The sequence below is a fragment of the Salvelinus namaycush genome, chromosome 23, assembly GCF_016432855.1.
Source record: "Salvelinus namaycush isolate Seneca chromosome 23, SaNama_1.0, whole genome shotgun sequence".
Taxonomy (NCBI): Eukaryota; Metazoa; Chordata; class Actinopteri; order Salmoniformes; family Salmonidae; genus Salvelinus; species Salvelinus namaycush.
The window spans coordinates 28,249,498-28,274,654 of NC_052329.1; the positions used below are offsets into that span (position 1 = coordinate 28,249,498).

Consider the following 25,157-nt stretch of genomic DNA (forward strand, 5'->3'; position numbering starts at 1 on the left):
AAGGGGAGGAAAACTGGGTTCACGGGAAACCAAGGTGACAGCACTGCTACCAGCCGGGTTACTGAGGGGCTGGGAGGTTACAGTCGTGGTAGGCTGCCTAGTAGACAACCCATGGAATTGCCCCCGCTATGTATCCAATGCCTGGTCGTGACGTTCGGCCACGGCCTGGAACCCTTCCATCAGACCATGAAGCAACTCCTGGTGCCTTCAAATGATGGCCTCTTGGGAGGCGAGGGCGTTGCGGATCTGGTCCGACTCTGCTGGGTCAGTCAGTGCCAGTTCGAACTGTCACGTTTAAGGTAAGACCCAGATGTAGACTGTGCAATGTTTATTACAACAACAGGGGCAAAGGTACAGGGCGGCAGGCAGGCTCAGGTCAGGCAGAGGTCTGTAATCCAGCATAGTGGGGCAAAGGTACAGGACGGTAGGCAGGCTCATGGTCAGGGCAGGCAGAAGGGTCAAAACCGGGAAAAACTAGAAAACAGGAACTAAGACAAGACAGGAGCAAAGGGAAGAATGCTACTAACAATTGAATTTGCAACAGACAAACAGAAAACACAGGTATAAATACACAGGGGATAATGGGGAAGATGGGCAACACCTGGATGGGGGTGGAGACAAGCACAAGGACAGGTGAAACAGATCAGGGCGTGACAACCCAAGAGGACTCAATGCTGTAATCACTGCCAAAGGTGCTTCAACAAAGTACTGAGTAAAGTGTCTGAATACTTAGTTAAATGTGATATTTCCGTTTATTTATGTAACGGCTTTCGTCATCTTCGTCTGAGGAGGAGGAGACAACGATAAACAGCTGCCTCTGATTGGGAACCACACCAGGCCAAACACATAGAAAACAAACAACCTAGAAAAAAGAACATAGACTGCCCACCCCAACTCACGCCCTGACCAACCTAACACAAAGACATAAAAAAGAAACTAAGGTCAGAACGTGACAATTTATTTATAATAATTTAGCAATAATTTCTAAAAACCTGTTTTTGCTATTTTATTATGGGGTATTAAGTGCAGATTGATGAGGGGGAAAAAACAATTTAATACATTTTAGAATGAGGATGTAACGTAACAAAATGTGAAAAAATTGAATGGGTTTGAATACTTTCCGAAGGCACTGTATGTACTGAATGTGCCGTGTGTGGGTGTCCTTGGGTATATAATGGCTCCTGCTTTCAATTAGTGGACTCGTTTTATGGTGTTTTCTAGAGCTGACTGTGCTTTTTGTTTTACAGACGAACGTTGCTGGATAACAAGCAATTACATGGTGAACTTTAACAAGTCGATTCCACTCAACTCAAGGTATAGTATACCTATTACAGTTGTATTCCCAATGGATTATCAAGCTGCTGGATTTCCCCAAGTCATTTGGTGCTTACTGCTGAAGACTGCCATGCAGTTCATCACAAACAGAAGGCTCGTAATAGCCAATCACAACACTTGACCGGCCGATGGCAGGAATTTGATCGATCTTCCATCACTCCAGTGAAAGTGATTTCAGGCCCCCATCAGCCTGAAATCCAAACCCAAAGGTGTTAAGACTTGAGTGAGAGCAATTTAAAAAAATAAAAGAGGAAAAACTTGACAATGACAAGTGACTATTGCTGGTGTACAATTTATTGCGTTCAAATAATGTTTCTTTCCTTACAGTTCTATATGTACTGTTTAAGACATTTTTTTTGTTGATATTTTGACAATGATGTTCTGTTCGCTCAAAGTCACACTTGCAAGCTCTCAAGTTTAATTCGCACTCTCGACTGGCCTGCTGTCACGCCCTGACCTTAGAGAGCCTTTTTATGTCTCTATTTGTTTTGGTCAGGGTGTGAATGGGGTGGGCATTCTATGTTTTTGTTTTCTATGATTTTGTATTTGATTTTGTATTGTATCGACCACATTTCTTCTCTCTCTCGACTAAGTGTTTGCTTGCGCAATGATCTTCCATCTTGCTTGCACGAGCCATCTCGTGTCTGTTCGACTTTTGAATCGGATTTGACGTCCTAGATGACCACCCTTCATATTTGCAAGCATGTTGGTGGCTGCATTATTGTAGTATCCTTAGAGTCTTCTTAGATTGATGACTCATGACACGTAAGTACGGTTTAGTATTTAATTGTTACTTAGAATAACATCCTCTAATGCACCTGGCTGAAGCTACCTGCAGCTTTCTTATATCACGGTTATATAGGCAGACATGGGAAATGCCTACGGATAGCGGAAAGCAAACCACCGTCTTGAGTCAATACTGCCATCTATTGGTAAACAAATATACCAGGCTACTACATTCCCCCCCTTTTAAAGCTAATAACCCAACTTGATTTCTTTCTTAGCTATGCTATTTTCATATTTAAATTTTTTCAAACATGATCTCCTTTAGGACCTGAAAAAATATTGCGGACGTCTCTCTTTAATAGAGCGTCACAGAGGTGGTGTAGCTGGTGCCACCAGCTCTTCACCCCTTGATGGTGAAACAAAGTCCTTTTGTGGAGACTTCACAGGAGTAGGTCATCCCGGACTGGTGGTCTCAGGAAGTTGAGCATTTTTGGTCTCAGGTGGTTTGTCCAACTGCAACTCTGGGGAACGTTCCAATGTCCGTTCCTGCTCGTTTAGGCATTGGTCCAGATCCCCGGATGGAACTGGAATTCGAGCTCAGATCTGATCCACCTGTCTCCTTAGTCTTTGTCCACTTCCAATTATCACAGTATAGGATACTGGTCCTGAGCAATCCTCAATGGTAGCTGGAGTCCATTTAGGACCAAACCCATAGTTTATTGTATAGACATAATCTTCAGGTGAGAAACTTCTGAGTTTGGCTCGGTTGTCATGATTACATCTTTGATTCCATTGCCTTTGTTGTATTTTCACTTTCAGGTCTGGACTGATGAGATCCAAGGTTGACCTTAACCTCCTTGACATCAACATTTCTGCAGGTGACAACCCAGGTGTAGCTTGAGGAGTAATCCTGTAGCTAAACAAGAATCTTGACACCTTTGTTTCAATGCTGGGCCCTTGCATCTTCCTCATCCCCTCCTTCAAGGTCTGAACCGCACGTTCTGCTAATCCGTTTGAAGATGGGTGAAAAGGGGCCGACGTTACATGCTGAATTCCATTTTGTTTCATGAACTTGGGAATTCAGTGCTTGTAAAACAAGTAGCATTGTCGCTAACCAACATTTGAGGCAATCGCATAACACTGAAGCTTTGTCTCAACTTCTCAATCGTAGCGTACGATGTGGACGTGTTCATGGGGTAAACAACCATCCACTTTGAATGAGAATCTATCAGCACAAGGAACATTTTTCCTAGGAAAGGTCCAGCATAGTCCACATGTAGTCGTGATCATGTTTTTTCTGGCCATTCCCATGGATGTAATGGTGCGGTGGGGGGTGACTTTCTGTTACTCTAACAATCTGCACACTGGCAAACCTCATTTTCCACATCGTGTTCCATCTTTGGCCACCAGACGTATGTGTCACGCCCTGACCTTAGAGATCCTTTTTATGTCTCTATTTGATTTGGTCAGGGTGTGATTTGTGTGGGCATTTTATGTTCTTTTTCTATGTTTTGTATTTCTATGTTTTGGCCGGGTATGGTTCTCAATCAGGGACAGCTGTCTATCGAATCATACTTAGGCAGCTTTTTTTCCTTTGATGTTTGTGGGTAGTTATCTTTATTAGTGGCACTATAGCCCTGTTAAGCTTCACGGTCGTTTCTTTGTTTTCTTGTTTTGTTGGTGACATTTACTATAATAAAAGAAAATGTACGCTCACCAAGCTGCACCTTGGTCTCCTTCCGACGACGGCCGTGACAGTATGACCTCGCTAGGCCTTTCATTCTCGACATACCTGGATTCAACTGATGCAATAACTTCAGTAGCATACCCCGCCCTTGTGGTGGGATAACTACTCTTGAACCCCACAGACCACACCCATCTCGAACACTCAAGGCCAAGCGGCGAGTGTAGTAAGGCATGATCTGAGGTTCTGTCACTGTAGGCCATCCTTTCAGGATAAATGCATGCACTTGTGATAGCATCACATCCTTTGAAGTCCATTGCCTGATTTGTGCTGTGTTCACCGGTGCATCATCCAACTCATCAAAACCTGGTCATTTTCTTCTTCCTAAATGATGATTTCTGGAACGGGCAGCCTACTCAGAGCATCATCATTCCCATGGTATCTACCTGGTTTGTAAATTATTCTGTACTCGTAGGCCCTGAGCCACACAGCCCATCGGTGAACTCTTGGTGAGACCATTTGTGGTACTGGCTTTTGTTCATGGAACAGAGAGATCAGAGGCTTATGGACGGTCACAATAGTGAATGTTCTCCCGTATAAGTACTTGTGGAATCTCTGTATTCCGAATATGACAGCCAGTCCTTCCTTGTCCAGCTGAGAGTACTTTTTCTCCGCTGGCGACAACGTTCTTGACATGAACCCGATAGGTTTCTCTGCACCATTCTCCATCCGGTGTGATAGCACCGCCCCCACACCATACGATGAGGCATCACACGATAAGATGAGGTCTCTGTCTGCTGGTGCACTAGCACTTCAGCTGATTGCAGTAACACCTTTGACTTTGCAAAAGTTTCTTCCTGTCTTTCTGACCATTTCCAGGCCACATCCTTCCTTAACAGTTGATGCAGAGGAGCTAAGAGGGTAGAGAGGTTAGGGAGGAAGCGATTATAATAGTTCAGTAAGCCTAGATAGGCTTTCAGCTCTGTAACGTTTGTCGGAGCTGAAGCTTCCACAACAGCCCTCCCTTTAGCTTTGACAGTGTGTAACCCCTTGGCATCCAGGTACTGCACTTCATCAGCTAACAGTGTACACCTGCTCCTCTTCAGCTGGAGACCGGCGTCCTCCATCCTCCTCAAAACTTCACTGAGATGTTCTTCCTTCGTGACTCCCGTGACAAGAATGTGGTCGAGGTAAACCGCTACCTTGGGTATCCCTTGCAGAACTCCCTCCATGGTTCTTTGGAAGATAGCTGGTGCAGAAGACACCCCGAAAGGTAAGCGTTTAAAGGTAAACATCCCTCTGTGGGTGTTTATGGTCAGGTACTTCCGTGAAGATTTATCCATTAGCACTTCTTCTGTCACTGTAGGCCATCCTTTCAGGATAAATGCATGTGTTAGAGCCGATTGGGACATATTTGTATAAAAGACTTAACATACCGAACTCCATGTACATTTGTGTAAATATATTCAATATTAATGTATATGATGAAATATTAGGTACATACCTTTATGATTTATATTTACCTGATTGAGATATATTCATTTGTTCTTAGTGTAACTCAGTTTCCCCCCCCCCCCCCCCCCCTCTTGCCCATTCATTGTACTGTGGTAAGTGTGTTAGTATAAAGGCAGGAAGTTGGGCCTTCGGGGGAAGGAGTCCTTGCTAGATGTGGGAGCGGTACAGTTTTTTGACCAGACAGACAGACATACATACAGACAGGTCATATTATGTATTTTCCATATCAAGTAATCTATGCTTTAAGTTGATTGGAGAATTATTTCCTTGTTAGATATAGGAAGAATAAACATTTTTGTTGCACCATATCCCTGGATCTCATTGAATGTTTGGCCGTTTGGAACCCTTGAGTGTGGACTGTATGCGTACGAAACAACCCCGCTTCAGGCTTGGGCAGTGGCTATGGTAAAAAGAAAAGGAGGCCACTACAGCATGCATTTGTGATAGCATCACATCCTTTGAAGTCCATTGCCTGATTTGTGCTGTGTTCTTCTGACATGCATGACTCATGTCCAGTTTTGTGAACTGTTGCCCTCCGGTTAACGTTAAAAGCAAATCCTCCACTTTGGGTATGGGGTACTGCTCCAGAGAGGAAACTCTATTTACAGTGAGTTTATAGTCACCTCATAATCGGATTGAAACATCTGGTTTTAGTATGGGAACAACTGGTGTTGCCCACTCAGAGAACTTGACAGGTATAATTATATCCTCTGCTAAGAGTCTGTCAATTTCCACATCCACTTTAGGCTTCATGGCATATGGAACTGATCTTGGCCTATATAATCTGGGAGTAGCAGCAGCAGCAGCAACATGAATGGTAGCTTGGACCCCTTTTAATGTCCCTAGCTCTTCTTTGAAAACACACTCATGCTTTGAAAGCACCTGCTGCATTGTCAATGTCTCTGTGGTGACATGTATGATTTAATCCCAGTTCAATTAATTTCCTCCAACCACCCTCTCAGTAGTAAGCTGGGGCCAGTACCTTCCACTACTAAGAGAGGCAGACTTTTCTTTTATTCATGATATTCCACTTGAACATCAGCAACTCCAATCACAGTGATCTTCTCCATGTGTACGTTTTGAGTTTAATGGGGGTGTCTCTCAGTTTAGGCACTTCAACGGTTTTCCACTTCATATAGAATTGGGAACTGTTCAACAGCTTGAAACTACATCATGTGTCTATTTCAAACGGTACCTTAAATCCAATTATTCCCATTTCCACAATGAAAGGCTTCACCTTTTTCATATTCGCCCCCTCTACACTGTACATTGAGAATGCTTGCTCTGCGTCTGCGCACTCACTTTCACTTTCTATCACTTGATTAGAGCGGTAGTTAGAGCTTCTGGGAGTATTCGGTTTTCTGTCCATTCTCTTTTCTGCAGCCCGTGCCTTTTTTTATTGCGGCACGCCCTCGCAATGTGGCCTATTATCCCACATGCATAAATAACACTTTTCATGTTCGAATTTGCAGTCAAACGCTGCGTGTTTGCCTTTGCAACGATAACAGTCTCTATTGGCTACTGCCCCACGGCTTTCCGTTCTTTGAAATTCAACGCTGCTGTCTTTTACTGTATGGCACGCAGTTGCACCCGTTGTCTGCAAATCCAGTGCATTTCTATTCGCGGACTCCATGGCCTGGTTTGAGTGCATTCTCAAATGTGAGATTAGGCTCTGATAACAAGCGTATATGTATCCTGTCATCATTAATCCCACACACCAGCCGATCGCGTAGCATTGGCGATAATGTATTCCCATAGTTACAGTCCAATGCTATTTCTCTCAACAGCCACATATTCCCCCACTGATTCGGTTGGTTTTCTCATGCGTGAATCAAACTTGAATCTTTGTACTCTCTCACTGGGCTTGGGGTTGAAGTGATTTTTTTATAAATCGACTAGATCTATGAATTACTTTTCTCCTGGTTTATCTGGGTGTAGCGGGTTTTATATGTACCACGGGAGAACCAAGAAATGAAGAGCGACACCACGGCTGTCTTTTTGGCTTTTATGTCGATCTACAATCGTATTGTGAAAAGACAGGACAGGAACACATCAGTCTCCAATGCACCATCTGACAAGTTGTTCTTTCCGTGTTCTCTCTGTGTTTTCTCGGACTCACACAATCACATTCATACATAAAGCCATAATTTAAAGTATAAAATAATACACAGTCCTTCATACAAATCATGTATAATCTTAATTCTTAGACAATAGAACCATACCTGCAATTGTATTGTGAAAAGACAGGACAGGAACACATCAGTCTCCAATGCACCATCTGACAAGTTGTTCTATACAGGAGCATGAAGAAAGGTAAAACACATGTCTCACATTCCCAATACATTGCTAGGTGCTTTCAGTGTTGACAGTACCAAAATACAACAACTCATGTACAAAAGCACTGCAAACCAAACAAGTTATAACGTGAAATCACCTCCATCCCATTCAGACCTTAGAGGACCAAACTACATCTGCCATAATGCAACGCCAGCACCAGTCGGCAGCTCAGCTAATCATCTGCATCACAGAAAGGCATGCTAGCAAGCAACAGCAGCACTTTTTAGCACTCTGTAAACTATATTAAAATAACAACAATAAAACTCTGAAAGTTACATGTATCAATAGTCTCATACTCCCTTATAACAATATCTACAGCATTAACCTTGGGATGTTTGATTTATTTCATGTTATGGACTTCTACAAAGGAGTAATCTGCAACACATACCTTTCTCAATTCAATTCAATTTGCTTTATTGGCATGACGTAACAATGTACATATTGCCAAAGCTAATTTAGGATATGAAAATAATGAGAATCAAAATTGTCAATGGGACAACAGTAACAACAATAACCAAGGGTCAAAATAACCATACATTGAACAATAACAATAAGCATACAGTAGAGTACATGTGCAGGTTGATTGGTCTGTCAGACACTGTCCCTCAATTTATGGCAGGCAGCAATGTAGTGCGCTGCCAACCCACAGCTCTCTGCATCCTCCTCCAACAGGACGGGTAGCCTATCCTCATCAGAGAGGTCTTTCTGACCCTAATCCTGGTTGTTCTGTTCTGCGTTGTGTACTATTCTAATAATTAGAAGTTTGATGGAATAACCTTTTTAACTCTCCTACATGGGCTCAACAGGTTTCTCATCAAGCTGTACGTCTGTGCACCGACAACGCTTATGAGTATGGATTTCTGTATAGCGGCATCAGTTATTTCATTAGCAGCAAAGAAATGTTCCATTATTTCACTGTACTCCTCCCATTCCTGATTTATAGGATCAAATGGTGCTAGCGAGCCTATTGTTGCCAAAGCCATCTTTTCCGATTCTCTATCCCCTCACACAGTCAATAATTTGTCCTACCCGTATTGAGGGAATAAATCATTCAGAATCTTCCACTCACTTGAGTCTCACATCCAGCGTTGCACGCCAAACACTCGGTTAAATTAATGGCAAAAAAATCCAACGCAGTCCTCCATAGTTATCCTCATCACCAAATATGTAATATCCTTAGAGGCTTCTTAGATTGATGACTCATGACACGTAAGTATAGTTTAGTATTTAATTGTAACTTAGAATAACATTCTCTAATGCACCTGGCTTAAGCTACCTGAAGCTTTCTTAAATCACGGTTATATAGGCAGACATAGGACATGGCTACGTTTAGCGGAAAGCAAACCCCATCTTGACTCAATGCTGCCATCTATTGGTAAACATAAATATACCAGGTTACTACACTTACGTTATGGGTATGCTTGTCATCTGCAAGGACTACAGCGTTTTTAGGATAAAAATAAATGGAATAGAGCTAAGCACAGGCAAAATCCTGAACCTGGTTCAGTCTGCTTTCCAACAGAAACTGGGAGCCAGATTCACCTTCCAGCAGGACAATAACATAAAACCAAATCAAATATACACTGGAGTTTCTTATCAAAATGACATTGAATGTTCCTGAGTATCCTAGTTACAGTTTTGAATTAAATTGGCTTGAAAATCTATGGCAAGACTTGAAAATAGCTGTCAAGCAACGATCAACAACGAACTTGACCGAATTTTAAGGTTGTTCAAATATTGTACAATCCAGGTGTGTAAAGCTCTTAGAGACTTACCTAGAAAGACTCGCAGCAGTAATTGCTACCAAATGTGATTCTAACATGAGTTGAATACTTATGTGAGTGAGATATTTCTGTATTTCATTTTCAATAAATTACAAAATTTCGAATTTTCAGAACATTAATATAGACCATCCTTTTTTACATAATATGAGGATACAATGAGTATACAAAACATTAAAAAAACACCTGCTCTTTCCATGACATAGACTGACCAGGTGAATCCAGGTGAAAGCTATGATCCCTTATTGATGTCACTTCTTAAATCCACTTCAATCAGTGTAGATGAAAGGGAGGAGACAGGTTAAAGAAATATTTTTAAGCCTTGAGACAATTGAGAAATAAACTGTGTATGTGTGCCTTTCAGAGGGTGAATGAGCAAGACACAAAATGTAAGTGCCTTTGAAATGGGTGTAACTCAATATTAGGAATGTGTTCCTAATGTTTTGTACACTCAGTGTATATTCTAAGTGGGAAACTGTTCTTGACACACACCAGTGCACCTGGCACCTGCTACCATACCCAGTTCAAAGGCACTTACATTTTGTGTCTTGCCCATTCAACCCTCTGAAGTGTACTACAATTACTATATTCTTGGAATATTTGTAAATAATTTTCCCAGAAGAGGGCGACAGATATCAAGAAATTGGGGGCCATTTTACATTGCAACAGTTTTGGCAGATTTTACCTTTAATTTGGTTGACTTCTGATATCAGGAAGTCTCCCTGGTGTGTACGATCATGTAACTAACGTTTCACATCAATGATTTTATGTGTATTACACTTTCTAAAAACTGCCCTTCGAATCTGCTGGAGGTTAAGTCCATATATGAGAGGGTTTAAGACAGGTGGTATAACAAGGAATTGTACAGCCATTGCGTTACGCATATTTAGAGTAATATTTACACTACTATTCCATCCTTGTAAAGTGTCAAATAGGGTCACTGTGATGAAAATAACCATTGTCAATAAATGTGGCACACATGTCTGTGTGAACTTAATCCTTCCCTTAGCTGACTTTACACAAGTCCTTACAATCTGACAGTAAGAAAAGGCAATGAGAAGTACCTGTAAAACTTGAACCACTATTATACAATAGCCCCAAATCCGATTGATGGTTATGGGTAAACATGAATGGTTTACTATAGACACATTGTCACAGAAGATTTTATCAATGCGCGATCCACACAAAGGTAGTCTGGCAGTTAAAGTAACTGTTATCAGTGATATAAATAAAGGATAACACCAAGAAAATAAGAGTAACTTTCTAACAGTTAAAGATGTCACAATGGTATGGTATAGTAGTGGTCTGCATATTGCCACATACCTGTCGTAAGACATCACTGTTAGAATAGAAATTTCACACATGACAGATGTGTATATTACATAGGCTTGAGTCAAACATCCACCATAAGATATCACCTGAACATCTGACTGAAGGTCCAGTAACAACTTGGGGTAGAAACCAGCGGTTCCATACAATCCATTGACACATAAACTACACAGAAAGATATACATGGGCTCATGGAGACCTTTCTCCTGAATGATTGTTATGATCAGAGTCAAATTCACAGTGATGATGAGAAGGTATGTGATAAGAGACAAGGTAAAATAGACCGATTTGTTGTTAAATGTCTCTTGTAAGCCAAAAAGATAAAATAACTTGACTTGGGTTGTGTTCTCCATAGATTTTGTTACTTTTCTTCCATAGTTCAATGCAGCAATTCTTAGTCCTGACAAGGCTTGTGTATGGATGTGAATGAATTCAATTGTGAATCATTTGATTCTGTTTAGGCTTGGACTAAACTAATTCACATCCTCCATCAAACTCTTATTCTTGAAAATAAAAATAAAGACCCCGATAATATCTGTATATTATCAGATTTCTGATGTGTGAAAGAAATAAAACAAACGTGTGTCCATGAAATGCCTTCTTGCTTGACAGAGGAGACTGCTCCAATAACTTGCATTGCTAGCTTCTAAATATATCATAGTGTATGCTCACATGGGATTGTAGTTTCAGCGTCAACATGTAACCACTCCATAGAGATGGATCTATATTGAGTTTATGACAAGCAACTCATATGATTATATTTATTCAAGATATTTAAGTATTAACCAATGCGAACATCTGTCAGCAGAATATATTTTTTCATCCCAATACTGAAAACTGTAGAAAACCAGTAGTGTCATAGAACAGAGCCTTGATGAACACCATATTTCATTGGTGAATCATACAAATCTGATACTGAATATGAAATAAAACATTCTCAGTGATAAATGTTATGCATTCTTTTTAAATAATAATTGTGCTAAAGAGAAATTATGCCAAAATGCAACATATTTGTACAGTCAGTTGTAGCAATTATAAGTAACAAAACACCATTTATTATTACAAAAAATCTACAATCAGGTTTTATTTAAGGGTAATGGCCTAGTACCTTTTTACAAGCCTTCCAGATCTTTAACCATCTTAACTCAATACATGATAGGATTGAAAAGTGGTGGACATTCTAGAAAATAAACAAATAAATCACTAAAAAACTGCCAAAGGAGAAGTTCAGCAAAGAGGCTATGTAGTGTACAAGTGTTAAATGCTTTCTGTTTCGTCTCTTTAGAAGACTTTGAGCCTATCTCTAGAATTCTTACATACAGTTGAAGTCGGAAGTTTACATACACCTGTCAGACTGTGTGCGCAACTGGTCAACTGGAGTCAGGTGCAGGAGAGCAGAGATGAGTGAACAGGCACACGTTAATTGGCAGAAGCAAAACAGGTGGATGCAACAGCGTCACAACACTCCAGCCAAAGGCAAAAGCGAATAGCGCCCTAGTCACACAAAATAATGTACAACAATAAAATACCACGGGTTCAAAACAATACCACGGGTTCAAAACAATACCAGCCTGACGCGTCACACAATAAACGTAACGAACAATTTCACACACAGACATGGGGGGAACAGAGGGTTAAATACACGACAAGTAATGAGGGTAAACCAGGTGTGTGGGAAAACAAGACAAAACAACTGGAAAATGAAAGGTGGATCGGCGATGGCTAGAAGACCGGTGACGTCGACCACCGAACGCCGCCCGAACAAGGAGAGGTACCGATTTCAGCGGAAGTCGTGACAGCACCCCCCCCCCCCCCCCCCCCCCTTGACACGCGGCTCCAGCAGCGCACCGACATCGGCCTCGGGGACAACCCGGAGGGCGAGGTGCAGGGCGATCCGGACGGAGACGGTGGAACTCCCGCAACACGTCCTCCACCGGAACCCAGCATCTCTCCTCCGGACCGTACCCCTCCCACTCCATGAGGTACAGAAGGCCCCTCGCCCGACATCTCGAATCCAGTATAGAGTGGACAGAATACGAGGGGGCGGAGGAACCTCCCCCACCTCAGACTCCTGGAGCGGGCCAGCCACCACCGGCCTGAGGAGAGACACATGGAACGAGGGGTTAATACGGAATTCGGGGGGAAGTTGTAACCTGTAACTAACCTCATTCAGTCTCCCCAGGACTTTAAATGGCCCCACAAACCGCGGCCCCAGCTTCCGGCAGGGCAGGTTTCGGGTCGAGAGCCAGACCCGGTCCCCCAGTGCGAACACCGGTGCCTCACTGCGGTGACGGTCTGCTCTGGTTTTCTGGCGCAGCACGGCCCGCTGAAGGTGAACATGAGCGGCGTCCCATGTCTCCTTCGCGCGCTTGAAGCAGTCGTCCACCGCAGGAGCATCGATCTGACTCTGATGCCAAGGCGCCAGAACCGGCTGGTACCCCAGTACGCACTGGAAGGGGGAGAGGTTAGTGGAGGAGTGGCGGAGCGAGTTCTGGTCTACCTCTGCCCACTCCCCCGGCCGGACCTGGCAGTAAGACCTCAGAAACCTACCCACATCCTGGTTAACTCTCTCCACCTGCCCGTCAGTGTGGAAACTTGAGGTAAGGCTGATCGAGACCCTCAAACGTTCCAGGAACGCCCTCCAGACCGACGACGTGAACTGGGGACCCCGATCAGACACTATATCCTCAGGCACCCCATAGTGCTGGAAGACGTGCGTAAACAAGGCCTCTGCAGTCTGTAGGGCCGTAGGGAGACCTGGCAGAGGAAGGAGACGGCAGGACTTAGAGAAACGATCCACAACAACCAGGATCGTGGTGTTTCCCTGTGATAGAACTGCCAAAGGGGGTGGAGTTGCAATCTACTGCAGAGATAGCCTGCAGAGTTCTGTCATGCTATCCAGGTCTGTGCCCAAACAGTTCGAGCTTCTACTTTTAAAAATCCACCTTTCCAGAAATAAGTCTCTCACTGTTGCCGCTTGTTATAGACCCCCCTCAGCCCCCAGCAGTGCCCTGGACACCATATCTGAATTAACTTCTTATGGCTGCAGGGGCAGTATTGAGTAGCTTGGATAAAAGGTGCCCATTTCAAACGGCCTCGTACTCAATTCTGCTCGTACAATATGCATATTATTATTACTATTGGATAGCAAACACTCTCACGTTTCTAAAACCGTTTGAATTATATCTGTGAGTAAAACAGAACTCATTTTGCAGCAAACTTCCTGTCGGAAAGTGAAAAATCTGAAATTGAGGCTCTGTTCCAGGGCCTGCCTATAAATGTGCTTGAAATCTATTAGTATACATGCACTTCATACGCCTTCCACTAGATGTCAATAGGCTGTGAGAGGTGAAATGGGGTTTCTAGGTATTTCTATGGTCAAAAGAGAGAGCTTGGAATGACATGACCCCCGAATTCCTTTGTTCAGGAAGCGCATAAAGGTCATCAGTATTGGCTTCTGAAAAGCATTCGCTATAGACGTCTAATATCTCCGGCTTTGATTTTATTTGATAAATGTGATAAAATCATCATAAAGTATGTTTTTTCAATATAGTTTAATCAGAGTATTGAAATTTTTTCGGGAGTTTTAGCGTGTTCCGTTCTCTGCGTTTGTTGACGATGGACAGCTTCGCGCCACTTGGCAAGTTTTGCTTGCAAATTCGAGAGGGCAAAAGGACATTCTAAATCCAAACAACGATTGTTCTGGACAAAGGACCACTTGTACAAGATTCTGATGGAAGCTCAACAAAAGTAGGACCCATTTATGATGTTATTTCCTATTTCTGTCGAAAATGTGTTGTTGTGTTTTCCGCCTTGAGTTTTGGCGCTGTCTCGCTATAACGTAAGCTGCATGTCGTACTAAAGTTCTTTTTAGAATTCTAACACGGCGATTGCATTAAGAACTAGTGTATCTATCATTTGCTGTACAACAATAATTTTTTAGTAACGCTTATGATTAGTTATTTGGTCAGAATAGGTGAATGTCAGAAATATATCCGGACATTCTGGGAAAAAGGTGCTAAGTTTTCACAATGTATAACCACGGATTTCAGCTCTAAATATGCACATTTTCGAACAAAACATAAGTGTATTGTATAACCTGATGTTATAGGACTGTCATCTGATGAAGTTTGTCCAGGTTAGTGAAAAATTATATATCTTTTGCTGTTTTTTTGCGATCGCTAACTTTTGCTGCTGATAAATGGTTTGTGTTTTTGGCTATTGTAGTAAGCTAATATAATGCTATATTGTGTTTTCGCTGTAAAACACTTAAAGAATCGGAAATATTGGCTGGATTCACAAGATGTTTGTCTTTAATTTGCTGTACACTGTGTATTTTTCATAAATGTTTTATGATGAGTATTTAGGTATTTCAATTTGGTCTCTGTAATTGTTCTAGCTGCTTTGGTGCTATTTCCGATTGTAGCTGCAATGTAAAACTATGATTTATACCTCAAATATGCAAATTTTTCAAACAAAACATAGATTTATTGTATAACTTGTTATAAGACTGTCATCTGATGAAGTTGTTTCTTGGTTAGTTTGGTTGGTTCTTGGTTAGTTAGGTTGGTTTTATGCATGCTACCTGTGCTGTGAAAAATGTCTGTGCTTTTTTGTATTTGGTGGTGAGCTAACATAAATATACGTGGTGTTTTCGCTGTAAAACATTTAAAAAATCGGACATGTTGGCTGGATTCACAAGATGTGTATCTTTCATTTGCTGTATTGGACTTGTTAATGTGTGAAAGTTAAATATTTCTAAAAAATATCTTTTGAATTTCGCGCACTGCACTTGGACGGGCTGTTGTCATATTGAGCCCGACACCGCCCTGCAGCCATAAGAAGTTTCACAAAGAAATTCCAGAAAATCGCAATAAACTGATATAAACTGCTATAAGTCGGTTTAAATTAACTACCTTATGAAGTTTTTAAGACAAAAATCAAATTAAATCAGAGCCGGAGATATAGAACTGCTAAAACGAAAGCTTTTCAGGACGCCATTGTGATGTCCCTCCTGCGCCAGGCGCCCCGTTGAAAAGGTCGGACCTTCCGTTCCACGGGCTTATATAGTGCCCCAGATGGTGCAATCCACTTCATTCAAATTCTCACCGCTTACTGACATCTAGAGGAAGGCGTATGCAGTGCATGTAGCCCCATAGCTTACATGGGAATTTATAAACTGACCCTAGAACAGAGACCTCGATTTCAGAAATCTCACTCCTTGACAGGAAGTGTGCTGCAGAATGAGTTCTGTTTCACTCAGAGAAATAATTCAAACGGTTTTAGAAACTAGAGAGTGTTTTCTATCCAATAGTAATAATAATATGCATATTGTACGAGCAAGAATTGAGTACGAGGCAGTTTAATTTGGGAACGAATTTTTACAAAGTCGAAATGGCGCCCCCCTATTGACAAGAAGTTAACCTGTCTGGCTCTAGCGTTCCGCTAGCGGAACGTTTCACAAAAAAATGGCGAAATTACATTATTATAAATATTTAACTTCAATTAAATCAGAAGTGTTATACACCAAATCAAAGCTATACCTCTTGTTAATCTAGCCACCATGTCCGATTTCGAAAAGCTTCACTGCAAAAGCGATTATCGATCAGTAAACAACACATTAGGTACAGTTACAGCAAAGTAGATTAGTTACGAAAGTCAGAAATTGCAATAATATTCATCAATTACCTTAGGAAATGTTCTTCTTTTGGCAATCCTAAAGGTCACGACGAAACAACAAAGTGGCGTTTTGTTCGATATAATCCATTTTTATAGCCTAACACGAACGGCTTGTGTGGAAAATTCAGCGTCCTTCAACTTTGGACGTAACATTCATTGTAATTACTCACTCTAAACGGACGTTTATCCAGTCAAGTTCGGTTTCGTTACAATCCTCTGTTTGTTAGTGAAACAACCAAACGTCATGGTTCTTTTCCCGGGACATATTGACCGAAAGGAACTGATTTGAACACACCAAACAACGACCTCATTACGCGCAAATCAGGTGGCCTGTCCTTCGTTGATTGACTGTATTTCGGACCAATGACCACTGATCTTCTTGAAATCTAGCTGGATAGATAGCCAATGAACTGAGGTAAATTGGAACATGTAATGGTTCGACCCGGGAAGAATATCCTTTGTCCTAAACTCGTGCGTACTCACAGCCATTCGCCATTGAAAATTCTACAAGAAGCAGACACGCCGTTTACGCACCGCAACAGTTTATTTTAGAGCATTTTCAAGACATAATAATGGCAAATAAATCAGTCAAAGCAAAGACGAAGACAAAGTACACGGACTTAAACGATATAATTGAGGAAATTGATAGAGATAGTGGAAGTGAACACCATAATGAATCTAGTGAGTCTAATCAATCTTTTGATTCTGAATTTGAGGAGATGTTCCTCTACGGGAAAGACGCAGTTTTGGATCGGTAAGTAACGTTGATTGAAATTAATAATATCAAATATTATTCATTTGAGTTGTTTGAGATATTTGTATTTTATTTGCCTTATATAAAAATATGACTAGGACATGAAATGTAAAGTACACAAGTATATTGAAATGTAGAAAGTACATATTGCTCTACATTGTGGGTGTATGTCTGTGTGTCTGTGTGTCTGTATAATTATTACCTAATTGTTTACATGTATTTTATATCTAAAATGGAATGGACAACCTCACCATAGGCACTAATTGTATATATAATGTGTGTCTGTATAATTATTACCTAATTGTTTACATGTATTTTCTATCTAAAATGGAATGGACAAAACCTCACCATAGGCACTATTTGTATATATAATATGTGTCTGTGTCTTTATTTCACAGTCCCAGTGATTCTGATTGGGAGCCAAGGTGCAAATCCCCCACTGAAGCTGGTCCATCCAGCTGGACCCCTGCTGTTTCCGGCACCACACCTACCCCCGCCCGGCCATCAAGGGGTGGTAAGCCAGCGGCAAAGAAGCGGAGGAAGGGCAGCGTGGAACCGTACAGAGCGTCCAGCGTGGAACCTGCCAGAGCGGAGGAGGACCGTTGGCACTCTGTTCTGGAGGAGGATGTGGCCCCACCATCTCCACTTTTCCGCCCAAAACGCCCAGTAGGCCCTCAATTGGACCTGACTTCCAAATACACCCCCATGCAACTTTTCCAGTTGTTTTTCACCTCGGCAGTTGTTGATACCCTGGTGATGAACACAAATAAATATGGCGCTAAGAAACAGGAAGGCAAGACAGAGACATGGAAGGCCATTTCCATTTCAGATCTGTTTTGCTACCTGTCTATGGTCATCTACATGGGGGTGGTGAAGTTGAAAACCCTGAAAGACTACTGGAAAACTTCACCCCTCTATCAACTGCCTTTCCCCTCAACGGTCATGTCTAGGAAAAGGTTTCTGACAATTTCATGGGCGCTTCACATCAGTGACCCAGAAGTTGATAAGGACAACGAGACGAAACGAGGCACGGCAGGGTTTGATAAGCTCTGCAAGATCAAACCTCTCTACCACGATATCGTTGAGGCCTGCAAGACTTATTTTCAGCCCGCCCAGAACCTTTCCATAGATGAGAATGGTAGCCTCAAAGGCCAGAATTGGCCTAAAACAGTACATGCGCAACAAACCGACAAAATGGGGTTACAAGCTGTTTGTTTTGGCCGATTCTGCGTGTGCATACACGTGCAATTTTTTTGTTTATGAGGGGAAGAACACTTGTGCGAGCGGTAAGGGACTCAGTTATGACTCTGTGATGCAGTTATTAGATTTCCAGCTGCTGGGGAAGGGCTACAAACTATTTGTAGACAACTTCTAAACAAGCCCTACCCTGTTCACAGACCTGAGGAAGCTGGAGATGTGGGCCTGTGGCACCATTCGGACCAACAGAGTGGGCTTTCCAAAAACCAGGGTGAACGACATGCCTAAGCGGGCTGAGCGGGGTACCATGAGATGGATCCGTGAAGATGGGCTGCTCTTTGTGAAGTGGATGGACACTCGAGAGGTAGTCATGTGCTCCACTATTCACAAGTCCTTCGGTGGGGATCACGTTGTTCGACGTTTGAAAGGTCCTACAGGCGCTTGGACCGCCAGAAATGTCCCCATTCCAGCTGCTGTGAAGGATTACAATAAGAGCATGGGAGGTGTAGACCTATCGGATGCGCTGATAGGCTACTATAATGTTCTTCACAAGACCATGAAATGGTACAAAACTTTGTTTTATCATTTTATTGACATTGCTGTGGTGAATTCCTTCAACCTCCAGTAGGAAATGGCCAAGAACTGTGGACAGCCCCCAATCTCACAGCTAGCCTTTAGGGAGCTGCTCATCCAGGAGCTTGCTAACTACAGCAAGAACACTGTAGCACCTTCTGTCCCCTCTACCTCTGTCCCTTCTTCTCCAACCAGCGGTACGCACATGCTGAAATTCATCATTGCAGGCAGGGATGTGCCTCAGGGGAAAAAAGGCTCAGTAGGGCGGCTTCGTTGTGCCCTGTGCCATAAGAAGTCCCCTGTCACCTGCACCACCTGTGCTGTGACCCTCTGTTTCACACCAGAGAGAGACTGCTATGGGATATGGCATCAGGAGCGCAACATTGTGTAGAGGACTGAGAGTCTTCACATGATTGAACATTGAAGTGTAAATAGTTACCCTTGTTAATTTTTCTTGAATTTTTCAAATATATATTTTTTGGGGTATGTTAGAATAATTGTTTTGTATTTTGTATATAGTTATTTGTATCATTGTATCATTGTACCAATTCGGCCACTTGGGTACATTTGGGAAACTTGTGAGGGACACCTGGTTGACTTCATGCTCAATGGCATGTACCTCACTCATTCCTGAAGGTATCCATCTGAAACTTTGGTCAAATACTGTTGCCTACTTATATTCTGATTTGAAATGATCCCCAGTATCATAACTGAATGTTTGGCCTTTCTTGTTGATTTTTAAAGATGCAACAACAGTAAAAGAACAAAAAACGTCTGTTGATTTCCTTGTATTTTCTTCTACCAGATCTATTGTGTTATATTCTCCTACATTCAATTCACATTTACACAAACTTCAGAATGTTTCCTTTCAAATGATACCAAGAATATGCATATCCTTCCTTCTAGGCCTGAGCTACAAGCAGTTAGATTAGGGTATGTTGTCAGGCGGAAATTGAGGAAAGGGGGGGCAGTCACAAACAGGTTATTAAGGAGAGTTATATTTATAATTCAATGTGTATAACTTGTATTATCATCTACATTTATGATGAGTATTTCTGTTGAAACGATGTGGCTATGCACTATCACTGGATGTTTTTGGAACTAGTGAATGTAACGCGCCAATGTAAACTCAGATTTTTTAATATGAACTTTATCAAACAAAACATGCATGTATTGTGTAACATGAAGTCCTATGAGTGTCATCTGATGAAGATCATCAAAGGTTAGTGATTAATTTGAGCTATATTTCTGCTTTTTTGTGACTGCTGTCTTTCGCTGTAAAAATGGCTGTGCTTATTGTGGTTTGGTGACCTAACATAATCGTTTGTAGTGCTTTCGCTGAAAAGCATATTTGAAATCGGACACTTTGGTGGGATTAACAACAAGACTACCTTTAAAATGGTATAATAAACATGTAAGTCTGAGGAATTTTAATTATGAGATTTCTGTTGTTTTGAATTTGCCGCCCTGCACTTTCACTGGCTGTTGTCATATCATCCCGTCACCGGGATTGCAGCTATATGAAGTTAACCTCTTGACGCTAGGGGTCAGATTTTTTAGATTTTTTTAAATAACGTTCCCAAGGTAAACGGACTATTTCTCAGGTCCAGATCGTAGAATATGCATATAATTTACAGATTAGGATAGAAAACACTCCAAAGTTTCCAAAACTGTCAAAATATTGTCTGTGAGTATAACAAAACTGATTCTGCAGGCGAAAACCTGAGAAAATCTAACCCGGAAGTGATTATTATTGTTTTTAATCTGTGTTTCCTGGCCCGTCTTTCTTCCATTTAAAGGGGTATCAACCAGATTCCTTTTCCAATGGCTTCCTCAGGCTGTGACCAGGCTTTAGACATAGTTACAGGCTTTTATTTTGAAAAATGAGCGAGATTTTTCAAAAATAGTCAGGTGTCCTCTGATTACTTCCTGCGCGCGAGAGGGGTAGCTCTCCATTTTCTTTTTCTCTCTTATTGAATAGGTTACGGTCCAGGTTGAAATATTATCGATTATGTTTGTTTAAAACAACCTGAGGATTGATTATAAAAAACATTTGACATGTTTCTACGAACATTACGGATACTTTTTGGAATTTTCGTCGAACGGAACGAGGCTTTGGTTTTCTGAACATAACGCGCAACCCAAATGCATTTTTTTTGTTATAAAAGTAAGATATATCAAACAAAAAGAACATTTGTTGTGTAACTGGGAGTCTCGTGAATGCAAACATCCGAAGATTATCAAAGGTAAACGATTAATTTTGTTGCTTTTCTGACTTTCGTGACCAAGCTAACCAAGCTAATATAAGGCTAACTGTTCTAGCATTGATTGATACACTCACAAAAGCTTAGATTGCTTTCGTTGCAAAGCATATTTTCAAAATCTGACACGATAGGTGGATTAACAACAAGCTAAGATGTGTTTTGGTATATTTCACTTGTGATTGCATGATTATAAATATTTTTAGTAATATTTTGCGCCCTGCAATTCAGCGGTTGTTTCGGAAAATGATCCCGTAAAAGGCATCCGTAGCGCAGAGAAGTTAACTTATTTAGGCTTGCCAAAACAAAGGGGTTGAATACGTATCGCCTCAAGACATTTCAGATTTTCATTTTTCATTTCTAAAAACATAATTCTACTTCGACATTATTTGTTATTATGTATAGGCCAGTGACACAAAATCTAAATTTAATCATTTTTAAATTCAGGCAGCTGAATGGCTGATATCCATTGGCTCCTTGTCCCTCAAATAATTAACTTTAAAATTCTCCTTCTCGTCTACAAACCTTAAATGGCATCGAACCTGCCAGACCTACTATCCCCCATGAACCTCATAACATCCTAAATTTAAGCCGCGACAAACTACTCCATGACGCTAGGACCTGGCTACACACAATGGAGGGCTGTTTCTTTTGCTCCCACACACCACACATTTGGAACTCCCCTCCTGACGATTTCAGGGCTGCTCACATTCTCGAGGCCTTTAAAGCAGGCCTTAAGACTCATCTCTATAAGCCTTCCTTTCCTTCTAGACTTTGATTGTTGATTTCATAATTTGGTTATATATTTTTTGTAGTCCTTTTATATTTTATCTTTCATTTTATGCACTTTAAGATTATTATTTTATAATGAAAAGCACTTTACAAATGTAATAAATTATTATTATAATTGTACCATCCCAAATGGCGTCCTATTCCCTATATTGTGCACTACTTTTGACCAGAGCCAAAGTAGTGCACTAGAAAGGGAATAGAGAGCAATTGATAGAACAAATCTGTGACTCCTTATGCAGTTAAGACATTTCTAAAGAAGAATAACAATATGCAAAGCTATTGTTTAAATATATATTTTCCCAACTGGGTGCTTTATTCTTAATACTCTCAGAAAATAAATAATGCTTCAGGTTACACTACTGTAAAAATCTTTTTTTTTTTAGGTTATTGAGTTGTGAAAATGCATCTATGTGCTTATAGCCAGGCCTCTTCTTCAGTGTCTCTCTCAAAATAAATGGATATTCACAACAACTTTGAAAGGCAATTCATTATTTTATTTGTGCAATAACAAGAATACGCATGTATCTAGAAAGTATGGTTGCATGTAGGCAGTGGTGGAATAAGTACCCAATTGTCATACTTGAGTAAAAGTAAAGATACCTTAATAGAAAGTTACTCAAGTAAAAAGTGAGTCACCCAGTAAAATAGTAATTGAGTAAAAGTCTAAATATACTTAAGTATCAAATGTAAAAAATAAAATAAAATATACTTAACCTGTTTGGGCTGCAGGGGCAGTATTGAGTAGCCGGATAAAAGGTGCCCATTTCAAACGGCCTCGTACTCAATTCTTGCTCGTACAATATGCATATTATTATTACTATTGGATAGAAAACACTCTCTAGTTTCTGAAACCGTTTGAATTATATCTGTGAGTAAAACAGAACTCCTTTTGCAGCAAACTTCCTGACAGGAAGTGGAAGATCTGAAATCGATGCTCTCTTCTAGGGGCTGCCTATTAAAGTCCTTGATATTTATTAGTTTAGATGCACTTCATACGTCTTCCACTAGATGTCAACAAGCAGTGAGAGAAGAAATTGAGTTTGTAACTTGATCTGGGCTCGAATTATAGCTCTCGGCATGACGTGTCACCAGTTTCCTGTTTTCTGGAGAGCGCGAGGAGGGACCTGGATTTGCCTTCTGATAAGCTGTCGTTACGGACGACTAATATATCCGGCTTTGATTTTATTTGATACATGTGACAATATCATCGTAAAGTATGTTTTTTCAATATAGTTTAATCAGATTATTGAAATTTTTTCTGGAGTTTTGCCGTGTTCCGTTCTCTGAGTTTGTTGACGATGGAGAGATTCGCGCCACTTGGCAAGTGTGCTTGCTAAATCGAGAGGGAAAAAGGCCGTTCTAAATCCAAACAACGATTGTTCCCGACAAAGGACCCCTTGTACAACATTCTGATGAAAGATCAGCAAAAGTAGGACCCATTTTATGATGCTATTTCATATATCTGTCGAACATGTTGTGCTAGTCGTTTGCGCCCAGCTTTTGGGTACTCTCTCGCTATACCTAAGCTGGATGTCGTAATGAAGTTATTTTTAGAATTCTAACACGGCGATTGCATTAAGAACTAGTGTATCTATCATTTCCTATACAACATGTATTTTTTAGTTATGTTTATGAATAGTTATTTGGTCAGAATATGTGTGTCAGAAAAAGTGTCAGAAAAATATCCGGACGTTGTGGGAAAAAGATGCTACGTTAGCACAATGTATAACCACTGATTTCAGCTCTAAATATGCACATTTTCGAACAAAACATAAGTGTATGTATAACCTGATGTTATAGGACTGTCATCTGATGAAGCTTATCAAGGTTAGTCAAAAATTATATATCTTTTGCTGGTTTGTTACGATCGCTAACTTTTGCTACTGGGGAATGGCTTGTGTTTCTGGCTATTGTGGTAAGCTAATATAACGCTATATTGTGTTTTCGCTGTAAAACACTTAAGAAATCGGAAATATTTGCTGGATTCACAAGATGCTTGTCTTTCATTTGCTGTACACTATGTATTTTTCAGAAATGTTTTATGATGAGTATTTAGGTATTTGACGTTGGTGTCTGTAATTATTCTGGCTGCTTTCGGTGCAATTTCTGATTGTAGCTGCAATGTAAACTATGATTTATACCTGAAATATGCACATTTTTCGAACAAAACATAGATTTATTGAATAACATGTTATAAGACTGTCATCTGATGAAGTTGTTTGTTGGTTAGTTTGGTTGGTTCTTGGTTAGTTAGGTTGGCTTTGTGCATGCTACCTGTGCTGTGAAAAATGTCTGTCCTTTTTTGTATTTGGTGGTGAGCTAACATAAATATACGTGGTGTTTTCGCTGTAAAACATTTTAAAAATCGGACATGTTGGCTGGATTCACAAAATGTGTACCTTTTCATTTGCTGTATTGGACTTGTTAATGTGTGAAAGTTAAATATTTCTAAAAAATATATTTTGAATTTCGCGCCCTGCACTTGAAGTGGCTGTTGTCATATTGTGGCCGGCTTCGGGCTTGATTAAGTATCAAAAGTAGAAATCATTTCAAATTCCTTGTCACGACTTCTACCGAAGTCGTTTCCTCTCCTTGTTCGGGCGATGTTCGGCAGTCGACGTCACCGGTCTTCTAACCATCGCTGATCCATTTTTCATTTTCCATTTGTTTTGTCTTGTTTTCCCACACACCTGGTTTTCATTCCCTCATTACGTGTTGTGTAATTAACCCTCATGTCTTTGTGTGGTATTGTTTGTTGTAAGTACTTGTGCACATGATGACTTGTGCGCTTCAGGTTTTGTACCCATGTTGATATTTTCTTGATGCCGTTGGTTTTGGAATTAAACTGCTCCGGCTATTACCTAGTTCTGCTCTCCTGCATCTGACTTCCCTGCCACCAGTTACGCACCCCTTACATTCTGTCACGTTCCAAACTACTCCATAACGCTAGGACCTGGCTACACACAATGGAGGGCTGTTTCTTTTGCTCCCACACACCACACATTTGGAACTCCCCTCCTGACGATTTCAGGGCTGCTCACATTCTCGAGGCCTTTAAAGCAGGCCTTAAGACTCATCTCTATAAGCCTTCCTTTCCTTCTAGACTTTGATTGTTGATTTCATAATTTGGTTATATATTTTCTGTAGTCCTTTTTTATTTTATCTTTCATTTTATGCACTTTAAGATTATTATT

General features: G+C 41.0%; 1 protein-coding gene and 1 pseudogene across 1 annotated transcript; both read right to left on the reverse strand.

Moving 5' to 3' along the window:
• Window positions 1–207: 207 nt before the first annotated feature.
• LOC120018608 lies at window positions 208–3,980 on the reverse strand (annotated as a pseudogene).
• Window positions 3,981–10,121: 6,141 nt separating this feature from the next.
• On the reverse strand, window positions 10,122–12,714 carry LOC120018609 (olfactory receptor 6N1-like). Its single transcript, XM_038961814.1, has 2 exons — window positions 12,668–12,714; window positions 10,122–11,076 (listed from the first exon to the last, which is right to left on the reverse strand). The coding sequence occupies exons 1-2, from the start codon at window positions 12,712–12,714 to the stop codon at window positions 10,122–10,124; spliced, it is 1,002 nt and encodes a 333-aa protein (XP_038817742.1).
• Window positions 12,715–25,157: the final 12,443 nt, after the last annotated feature.

Excerpts from the sequence above, each read along its gene's own strand:
- LOC120018609 (XM_038961814.1), bottom strand. The coding sequence starts at position 12,714 with ATGTCGGGCGAGGGGCCTTCTGTACCTCATGGAGTGGGAGGGGTACG. Across the intron at positions 11,077-12,667 it reads CATGGAGTGGGAGGGGTACG|AAAAGTAACAAAATCTATGG; the intron begins GTCCGGAGGAGA and ends GAACTATGGAAG.